The sequence below is a fragment of the Thalia democratica genome, chromosome 2 (assembly GCF_965202585.1).
Source record: "Thalia democratica chromosome 2, ktThaDemo2.hap1.1, whole genome shotgun sequence".
NCBI classification, from domain to species: domain Eukaryota; kingdom Metazoa; phylum Chordata; class Thaliacea; order Salpida; family Salpidae; genus Thalia; species Thalia democratica.
The window spans coordinates 20,420,583-20,432,110 of record NC_139166.1 but is presented as its reverse complement, the minus strand read 5'-3'; the positions used below and the strand labels follow the sequence as shown (position 1 = coordinate 20,432,110).

Sequence of the window (11,528 nt, the reverse complement as noted above, 5' to 3'; positions counted from 1 at the left end):
CTTTAAACCAAAATAAATTGACAACTGTTTCAACAATTTGTTTTTATTTTCGTTTTCAACTAATATATGTACTTTGCAAGAAACAAAAGTCCAAAAAGATGTTTAAAATATTTTGTAGAAATGTACGATGAAACTCAACTTATTTCTACTATTTCTTAAAGTTATTTCAACTACAAAGTAAAAAATAAAACTTTACCTAACCCCTGATTTACCTTTTTAAAATATCGATCAATAAAAAAAAACATTAGCTTAATTTTAGGAAAGCAAAGCTTTTTTAGTTAAGTTAATGCTGGTACAAAAAAATCTTCACACTACTCAAAAATACTTATATCTAAGGGACAATAAATGCACCCCACTGTTCAACTACAGAACTAATTACTACCGTTTAACATATCGTTTGTTTAAAAAAAATTCTGATGAATAAATATTACAAATTAACATTCTTTATACTACTATTTTAATCAAGATTTTATGTAACCAAGGTAAATTGGTCATCCCTAGTATTTTTATGGATTTATAGTTATAAAATTAATGATCTTTAAATTGTATAAATGCATTCAACAAATAAATTGTTATAATTGATAGCTCATGGAAAAAACACTTAATAAAATATTTAGTTATCAGAAAAAATCACAGAAGTTATTTCAGAACAGCTAGTAATATTAGTCACCTTATGTTATTGTATTTTCAGTTATAACTTAAAATTGGATAAGTTCGTATTGAAAATTATTGCTCGATAGTATACATTAAATTATTCATTAACAAAAATACAAGCTACCCTTGGTCTAAATAGTTATTAGTGATTCTTCGGCAAATTTTCTAGGTTGTTAATTTGTAGTATAGAAATTTCATTTCTAATTTGATCGGTATTAGTCAAGATATTATGAGAATTGATTAAAATGATTTAACTCAAACCCCTACTTAATACAAATTTACCGAATTTTACCATATATATATATATATCAAAGTTAATTCATTACCGCAATTATGAATAACAATACTTTTCTATATATTTTAGTTTAGTAAAAATGTCAAGTTAAAACTTTTTTTATCAAGGACATTTTCAAAGTCTTAAGTTTATCTATAAAGTGTTACAACATTTGTTCACAATCAACTAATGAAAACTTTTAAAAGTAAATATACATAGATAGACACAGTAGTACAAAGATTTTATTGATGAAATATAATAATTGAATAAAATTATCTAACTTACATTTGAAATAGAACGTTTCTAACAAAGTTTTGCGTGCGTTTAAACAACAGACTCAATCATAATCATTTTTATTTGCTGTCGAAATCACGCGATTCAAAAAAAATTGAGAATGGTCGAAAAAATACGTAGCACGAGGAAAAAAGTTCAAAACAATTTCTGGTTTACAGAAACCAATTTTCAGGTATTGACTAATTAAATAAATGCGCATTTATTCCTCGATCTCGCTGGCCAGCTGAGTGGCTTTCTCCTCGACCTCGACGATGTCTCCGACCATGTAGAAGGCTCCCTCGGGCAAGTGGTCGAGCTCTCCGTCCAGGATCTGGTTGAATCCCTTGATGGTGTTCTCGAGAGAAACGAGCTTTCCGGGAGTTCCGGTGAAGGTTTCGGCGACCTTTGTTGGTTGTTCGGTTAGTGAGATTATTATTGGTACAAACTAAAGATTTAAAAAGATCAGGTTTATATACATAAAGTCTACAGTTTTATTTATTTGTAAATAGATAATTCAAGTAAAAAAATGTTTTCAAAAAGAAAAAATAATATTTATATATTTATTTACACATCATCTTAAGTAGGTTTTAGGTTCAAGGCAGTCTAAGAAACTTCAACCAATTAATAATCATAAAAATGAAACAACAATTACACAGAAAATATAAATTTAAAATACCTGGAAAGGTTGTGAGAGGAAACGTTGGATTTTCCTGGCTCTCTGCACAGTCAATTTCTCCTCCTGGGACAATTCTCCCATACCCAAGATGGCGATGATATCTTGGAGCGATTTGAAATCCTGAAACAAAACTTGATATTGTAATTCAAAAAAAAATAGTAGAAATATTTATAGTAAGTTATTTTTGTCAGACAAGCAAATTCATCATTCTTATTTTTTAAGAGAGATTCCCTGCTTTTTAGTCATCATTTGTCAAACCAGATTAATCTTTAAGTATTATACTTGAACAAGTCTAAACAACATACTTATTTATATGAAAATTATTATTCTACTAAATTCAAGTAAAATTACCAGAACTACTGATTTTACAAACTTTTCATCAAATATTTTACAAAAACACTCAATAAAACATTTTGTATTGCTTGTATTTTATGTATTTGACTTTTAAATAAAAACACTCGCACAACCGATTCTTACCTGCAAGATCTTCTTGACCCTCCTGGCGCAGTCGTAGTGCTCCAATCCGACGATGTTGGGGTCCATGATACGGGAGGAGGACTCGAGCGGGTCGACGGCGGGGTAGAAGCCCAACTCGGCGACCTGGCGCGACAACACGGTGGTGGCGTCCAAGTGGGAGAAGGTGGTGGCCGGCGAGGGATCGGTCAAATCGTCAGCGGGCACGTAGATGGCCTGTTTCGAGGGTCAGTCGTTTGAAAATTTTGTTGAGTTTACGTGCGCTTATACACAAATAAAAACTAGATTTAAGTATAAAACTTTTTGAAATGGTGATTATAATATGTAAAAAAAATCATTGATCACATGAAGTATTTTTACACAATTAAGTACTAATTAAAAAATGTAAGATTCAGAACAATTTAACACATGCTGTGTCAAATTTTATCATTAATCTTATTTTATTTTTTGAGAGTAAGAACTGGCCTCGTTTTCTATACTAATAAGAAAATGGCTGAAGAGCTCTCAGTTGTAAGTCTTTCTATTTCATTATTAAAATAATTATTTACTCTTGATAGATACATTGATTTCTAAACAATTTATATATACTTGTAATAAATGTAAAACGTCTCCATAAATATCTACGAAAAAAGCAACTGACTTGTACAGAGGTGATGGAACCCTTCTTGGTGGTGGTGATTCTTTCCTGCATAGAACCCATCTCAGTGGCCAAGGTTGGTTGGTAACCTACAGCGGATGGGATACGTCCCAACAGAGCTGATACTTCCGAACCGGCTTGAGTGAATCTGAATTTTCACTACCTTTAATCACTTGTACAAAACAAAAGTTAATAATTTTTAATTTGGTGTAAGCAATATCAGAATGGCATAAACTTCATTGCTCATTCATTATATACATATTTAAATTCAGCCAATAAAAGCTTTTTTTAACATTAATAAGAAATATCTTAACTTTTTATTAACATCAAACGTAAATGGGATGTTTAAAAAATATTTAATCCAGCCTTTAAATAACATCAGCACCAAATTGACATAAGTTGAAAAAAGTACCTGAAAATGTTGTCGATGAAGAGAAGCACGTCCTGACCTTCCTGGTCGCGGAAGTATTCGGCGACGGTGAGACCGGTGAGGGCGACACGGGCACGGGCGCCTGGGGGCTCGTTCATTTGTCCGTAGACGAGTGCGACCTGGTTTTAATTGATGTGATTAGATCTTGTATAATAGAAATAAGGTAAACCTACAGTAAGTTTTTAAAATGAGTTTTTAGAAACACTTTTTAGTTACTTTTTTGGTTACTGACTACTCAGCAACTAAGTAAATTTATATTTAAAAATTCAACATGTAAGATTCAGAACAATTTAACACATGCTGCATTAAATTTTATCATTAATCTTATTTTATTTTTGAGAGTAAGAACTGGCCTCGTTTTCTATACTAATAAGAAAATGGCTGAAGAGCTCTCATTGCTAGAAATAAACCAATTAAAGTAAAATTTTCAACGGAAACCAACCTTTGATGAGTCATCCTTCAATGAAATGACACCAGAGTCGATCATCTCGTGGTACAGATCGTTACCTTCACGGGTCCTTTCTCCCACTCCGGCGAACACGGAGTAACCACCATGAGCCTTGGCGACGTTGTTGATCAGCTCCATAATGAAGACGGTCTTGCCGACACCGGCACCTCCGAACAAACCGATCTTGCCTCCCTTGGCGTAGGGGGCGAGCAAATCAACGACCTTGATTCCGGTTTCGAGGATCTCTTGGGCGCCGCCGGTGTCGGTGAGCTCTGGTGGGATGGCGTGGATGGCGGCGAAGCTGTTGGGAGAAAATTTTAGTTGTTAACACGGTTGTCAGTAAAAATTTGTAGAGTTGTAATATTAAAAATCAAAAAAGGACTCAATAATATTTGAATGTAGATTGTGTCTCTGTAAACTATTTTTCTTCTGAATACATATTCGGGTAAAAATAATTATTAGTAGGTAAAACAAAAATAAACATTTTTTTTTATATTCCAAGTACTTCAAGTACAAGTAAATAAGACATAAAATTAAAATATGCTTCTATGCAACAAAACACTAAAAATAATGAAAGTTAATGAAACTTTTATATAATACTATTTAGATGTAAGATTCAGAACAATTTAAAACACATGTTGCATTAAATTATATCATTAATCTTATTTTAATTTTTGAGAGTAAGAACTGGCCTCGTTTTCTATACAAATGAGAAAATGGCTGAAGAGCTCTCAGATTAATTTGTTTTGAATGAAAGCTCTTATGAAGCAACAAAAATTGTATTTTATATTTTCTGATAAGAAATAAGTCTGTTACAAAATTTAACTATCAAAATTAATTACAATAAACATAATAATAACAAAACATGATAATAACCTTACAGAAAATAAAAAAAAAACATTGTCAGGTATCTCAGTATTATTTTATTTCAAATTTTTTTGTTAACATATAGCTATAACTAATGGTTTTTTTTTTAGTCATTATTATTTATGTACTTAAATTTTTTTTTACTTATACCTATTGTGGAAGTTTATCTATTTACTTTTTAAAATATTTAAGTTGAAGCACTATATTATGCAATTAGTCTTAAAATTATGTTTCCAAAATGATTAGTACAACCTTTTTAGATATAAAAAATAAAAATATTTTAATTAAAATTATGTTTACTGATATAAACTTAAAAATAATCTAAATTATAAATTCCAACTTATAACTTTAATAAAAATTTTAAGTACCATCAAAATTTTAAAGCGACAACTAGAAAATTTAGAATACTTTGTAATTTAAAAAACAATAGGTTAAAATTATGTTTTATTATTTGAAATATATGTGATGTACACAATACTTACCATACAAAAAATTGTAATTTTTGGTGTCAGTCAAAAACTTAGTACAAGTATCAAACAAGTAAGTGTTATAAATAACAATTTTTCAATTATTTCTTGGTTGCAAAAAATTAATTAAAAAAAAATTATAATAAAACTGACTGTTCAGTGTCGACGGCACCTCTCTCGTCAATTGGCTCACCAATGACATTGATGATCCTTCCGAGGGTTCCTGGACCTACTGGTACCTGGATGGGTGATCCAACATCAACAACTTCCTGTCCTCTGACCAATCGTTCGGTGGAGTCCATAGCAATGGTACGGACGGTGTTCTGACCTGAAGAGAGTAAATTTGTAGAACTTAATAAGCACTATATATAAATTGGACTTAAACAGAGTTATAACTTTACTCTTATCAGACAAGCAAATTCCTCATTTTATTCAGAGAGATTCCCTGCTATTTAGTCATCATTTGAGTTGTTAAGATTTTAATGCATATTTTGTTTTATCTTTTATCAAAAATATAAGAAAACACTAATATTCTATAACTTCATAGAAGATTTGAAATGACAAACTAGTTTTAATCATTACAACTTATATGTACTTAAAGAAGGTTGTGTGTAGTATATCTTATAAAACTATAAGTTTGATAAGTAAAGAATAAGAACTAGTCATTTCAACTAACCAAGATGCTGGGCTACTTCAAGGACGAGCCTGTTGTCTCTGCCTTGAACCTCAAGGGCGTTCAAGATCCTTGGCCTGCCTTCTTCGAAGTGCACATCAACGACTGGTCCAATGACAGCCACAATCTGTCCCTTCATTCCGGCTACAGTTTCTGGAGCATCATCAGATGATTCGGCTTCTGTGCTGTACGCCACTGTTGATAGTATTAAGTTATAAATAAATAATTCCAGCTAACCATTTTAAGACTATGGTTAGAAGTTTGTTAAAGATAGGGATATGTGTTGGATTGATAATACAAAAAAAATATTTAAATCAAAGTTTTGGTAAAACACTTTTGTAAACCAAATGCTGATACTACAATCTATTATTAAATTATTGTTGATAGTTAAGTATTGGTTAAAACTATTTATTGAAAATTTAGAAATAAAAATAACATTATTGTTTTCATAAATAAGCTATTTAAAGTATGGCGACAAATAATTTATAACAATTAAATATAGTAATAATTGTTGTAAAAAAAAACTTAATTCATTCAGCCATAATACTAAAACCTTGAAATTTATTTAATGAAACATAATTTTAAGGGTGTTAAAACTTTGGATCACAACAACTTGAAGGAATATTGTTGTATGTTGATAGTAACTGTAACAAAGTACAATATCATCTTTTTTTAATTGTCAAAATATATTTTGTTATTGTTCAATTTATCTTGTTGAATTTTTCTGCAACAATAATTTTATTTTTGACTTAACTTTCTAAAGATACATATGTACTGGTATTTCTAATATTCAAAAAAGTTTTTTTTATATCATTAAAGTATTTTTTCAGATATTAAAACATTATATTCATAAATTTTACCTAATTAATTTTGATTACACAAATTTGAGTGTTTTATCTAATATTCTTGATTTAGCTTAAAATAATGTAGTAATAAAAAAAAATCCATTCTTATAATCAAGGAAATGAGGAAAAAATCCTCTATATTTTATCTAATTCTAGGTATCAGTATTTAATTATCAACTCATGAAAAATCTTATTTTAAAGTCCATTGATACTTATTTATCAAAAAATATTTGAAAGCATAACATAATAAAAGTAAATAGATACGTTTTATCTTAAAGTATAAACTAATCTTTTTAAAATAAGGTTTATGTGAACTATAAAAAAATTTATGAATTCATAATTTTTTTTTCTCAATTAGTGTGATAATTGTTGAGTATTTTCAGTTGTAAAAAAATTCTTTCAACTAAAAACTTGTATTTTCAAGTTATTTAGTAACAAATTAAATTTCAATTATTTAGTAACATAAAAACACTGATATGTTACAGACTTACAAAGGAAAAGCTAAGTTAGAATATTATTACCAAATAGAAAACTTAAATTAAATTTAAAGCTTGTATACTTATTTTTAATATCACTTCAATTGTGATTTTCATACTCAATTCATGGAAATGAATCTAGTACAAAATCCTTACCAAACTATCAATTTATGCTTTCTATATAAATAATTTTATTTAATGCAGATTGGCCACTAAGTCAAAAACTAGCCTGACTGACCAAAAATTAGTCTGAGTGAAAATAAAATAGCTTAGGTTGTCAAAATTATTATCTTTTTTTTCTTTAGTTCCTGTTCCTATGGTGCAGATTTTTTTTCATGTTGTAATGTGCACAATATAAATAGATAAATAACTTACAAAGAATTTAGTACAGTACAAAAAGATTTAGTGTATTAATATTCAATAAAATAGAAAATTGTGACTTTGAAATTCAGATGGATTTTGAATACAGTAAAATAATCTTTATTGAAAAAGAACTTTTAGTTATACTTAATAATTTTTAAGCATTTTTGACAACAGGTTTTTGCCAGTGTTTTTTTTTTGTCAATTTCTTCCAGCTTTTCTAAATTTCTTTTAAATTTTTAAAGGTACACAATTATTGGTATATTTTTAGTTTAAAATTAAGTTAAAGGTTAAAAACTGTGTAAGTAATATAACAACATTGAAAAAATTACTGTTAAGCTACTTTAAATGTGTTTTTTAATAAAAATTTAAAAAAATGATGATGACAAAAAATTTTTATACATGTGATGGATTTTTTGTGTCAAATCAAATTTTATCAATTAGCATGTAAAATTTTTGAAGTTCCTGGTTTTTTGGTGACTTTTGTTAATAATTCTAGATTTTTTTTAATAAATTTATTTTAATAAATTTTTTTTAATTCTAGGTTTTTAAGCCTAAATTGTCAAGTTCCAGGTTTCTCCAGGACTCCAGGTTTTGTAGCAACCCTGTGATTAGCTTATAAACAACTAATCAAAATAAAGATATTTGATCAGTTTAAAAATATGCAATAATCAATGCTATTTTAATATGATATTTAAATTAAGAAAAACTGTTTTAATATAATAAAGAACAAAAAAGTAAGTTGAAGAAAAATCAAATATTTAAAAAAAATATTATTAAAAATAACAAAATCATTTCACTCTCGAAACTTGTAGTTAAATTAAGCTATATAATTAAAATACAAAAATCATAAAGTTTGTACAGATTAAATTTACTCATAAAATATTGTGAATAAGATTTACAAATATATTTTTATGTAAATTTCTAGAGTTATTATATAATATAATAGTAAAAGGCTTTCTAATAATTTAAAAACTTGTTGAGGTGTAAAATTTTAAAAAAATTCAGTTACTTATCTTAAAAAAGTCTAAATGTTTTAATGATACAATAAATTCTTTTAACTTAATATATTCTGTAAAAAATATCAAATTAAATATACTTACATAAAACGATGAAAAAAAAATTCTCTGGATAAATAAGAAATAGTATAACATGCGTTTCAAAAATATTAACATTAGTATACAATACATTGTTTATACATCTAATTGTTTTTTTTATAGGATTTCTTCTTTTTCTTTTTTGTTAACTGTTTACATTATGAATAATAACAAAATAATATGTATTATGGGTATGTATTACAACATTTACCAAAAAATTAGCTGCATTTTCATCAATGATATATCTTTACATGAAAGTTTCTGATTTTGTAACGATTTTTTGCTCAAACGACTAATATAAATTGAAATGCATAAGGTTATATTATTAAAATACTTAAACAGAATTACCTCTATCCTAAAAATTGTAAGTAGGAAATAGCAAAATATTTTATTTGTGTTTGTTTGGCATAGTTTTTAAACTACTTTGTATTAGTAAGAATCAAACTTAAGGTAGTTGAATTTATTTTTTAGGGAAGCCACTGGTTTTAAAAACAATCCTTGTCTTATTTTACAAAATTATTGTTCTTTTTTAGTAGAGATTAATTTCAAACTAACAGAATACTTTTATCTAATAAGATAATCTATTACCAAATTTTAAGCTACTTAGTTTCACCACTTAACAGACTTTCAAACTGTGATTCTGAAAAACAAATATTAAAATGAGAAACTATGCAAAAATTGATAAAACATTGGTAGAATATAGTTAAATTCTATAAAAACATGTTGTATTTTTCAAACTGTGATTCTTAATGCTTAAATCAGTACAAAGTTATTTAAAATATACTGTTATGCTACTTAAAATGTATTTTGTAATAATTTAAATAAACATAAATAACATTAAAGAAAAAATAGTTATTTGTTACTTAATCAAAATTTCATTACAATAAATACAAAAATTGTTCAAAATGAGGTTTTTCAGTATAAAAATACAATTTCAAGATTTTACCATATTTTTCAGGTAAAATAGCCACCTTGTTAGATACAATATAGAATTGTAACATATTTTATGTAACTATATATTAGTTATTAAAAAACTAGTATACTAATAATGGCTCAATTTTTAAAACATTAAAAATCCTTGCATAAAACCTTAATTAACAGAAGAAGCACAAAAATTATTTAGTATTTCATTTATCAGGCTAAAATAAATAAATAGCTAATCTTAAAATGATAGAATATCTAAAAATAAAATAACAAAATTTTTACTAGAGAAATATAATTTAACTAGTATCTGAGAAAGTTTAAACAAAATACCTAGATTTCAAATGTAGTAAAAATAAGCAGAATTGTGTAAATAAACAATTTTGAGTTTTATTCAATAATCTTCAATAATCAATTCTAGATACATAATTAATAACAATTTAAAAGATCAAATTCCTATGAAGAACTGTTTGAGTTGATAAACAAAATGAACTTGAAGAAAATTGAAAAAAAAAATTCAAGGTCATTCAATGTCAAACTTACAACAGAAAATAAAACATCTAAAGTTTTGTATAATATAAACAAATTTGATGGTTTAATTAAGTATAAACTAAGTAAAATTGTCAATCTAGTCAAAGAAATATTGTGAGTAGAATTTTTTAGCCTTTGGAAAACTGAGAAAAAATAATTTTTCAGTTTCACAAAAAGGGTGATAAATAAAAAAAGTGTAAAGAAGATTGCCACAAAAGGGTCAAAAACAATATAAGTGACTATATGTATTTCTACTACTTAATAAATTTCAATAAACAAACTAGAAAACTGTTAAGTGGAAATTAGACATACAAAACTAGTTAATGTGTTATGATTTGAAAATAGACAAATAGCTATCTTATTATTGAATCAAACAATTATAGAATGATACAATTTAACTTTGGAATTAGCTTAATAAAACTTTCAAAGATTTTAATATGTCTGTTTTCCTCTTGGCTTTATCTTACTTAATACAATAATGTCTGAAGCACAGCTTTATATTTTATCTTCAACAATAATAATGTAATTAAATTATACAAAAACTGTTTAAAAAATTAAATATAATATATAACACACAACTTGTAGCATTCTTATATAACAATTATCTAAAATTATTTAACTTAAAAGTATTCATTTCAACTGAATTCACTTTTGAAGCAGTAACTTTTTAAGTTTTTTTAAATATTTAAGCTCATGTTAAATATATAAAAAAATATTTTTTAACCATAAAAAAAACTTACAGTTTTGCAGTTTAGAAGTTGCTGCAACATTTTTGGTTGCTGTCTGGAGGACCTTTGTACAGCCCCTGGCCAACATTTTTTATTCTAGTTTATTCTGTTTAAAGGTTGAACTAAGAAGTCAAACAGACTCAGCTGCAAGCTATGTTAGTGTAACGTTCCAATAAGAAAATAACCTTTTACGCTTGAGCAGGTTATTGCCCTAAATTTTTGACAAACAATCCTAACAAAACTTCTGTACTTTCGTTGGTAAATTAAGCATTCTTAGATTAGAAACGGACAAAAAACTTTTTCAAATAACTATTAAACTACAAATTTTTATTCTATGCTTTATTTTTATTTGTTTTTTTTTTCGATTCTTCAAAAAATTTTACTAATTCCCAGTTTGTTGGGCAGAGTTTATAAATTTAAATTTAAAAGTTGATTAACAGCAAATAACAGTTTAAGAAAAAACTAATAAACACACAGTATCTTTTATAATTTTTGTTTTATATTAATTTAAAACAAATTGACACAACTTTTTCATAGTTTTCTATTCAGTATAACTAATGTTTTTTATTAAACAAATTTCTAACGAAATATATAGAATTTTACATCACAAATATAAACTTATACTTTAAATAACAAAGTATTTAAAGCTAACATTTTTATTTAGTTCTAATGTAGTAAGTCTTTAAAATACAATCTA

At 26.7% G+C, this 11,528-nt stretch overlaps 1 protein-coding gene across 1 annotated transcript; it reads right to left on the bottom strand.

The window, feature by feature from the left end:
- Window positions 1-1,154: 1,154 nt before the first annotated feature.
- Window positions 1,155-10,985, bottom strand: LOC145829955 (ATP synthase subunit beta, mitochondrial-like). Its single transcript, XM_082937846.1, has 9 exons — window positions 10,844-10,985; window positions 5,877-6,068; window positions 5,354-5,528; window positions 3,861-4,167; window positions 3,401-3,537; window positions 2,992-3,136; window positions 2,355-2,567; window positions 1,878-1,997; window positions 1,155-1,604 (listed from the first exon to the last, which is right to left on the bottom strand). The coding sequence occupies exons 1-9, from the start codon at window positions 10,917-10,919 to the stop codon at window positions 1,422-1,424; spliced, it is 1,548 nt and encodes a 515-aa protein (XP_082793972.1). The 5' UTR covers window positions 10,920-10,985; the 3' UTR covers window positions 1,155-1,421.
- Between the last annotated feature and the right edge of the window lie 543 nt (window positions 10,986-11,528).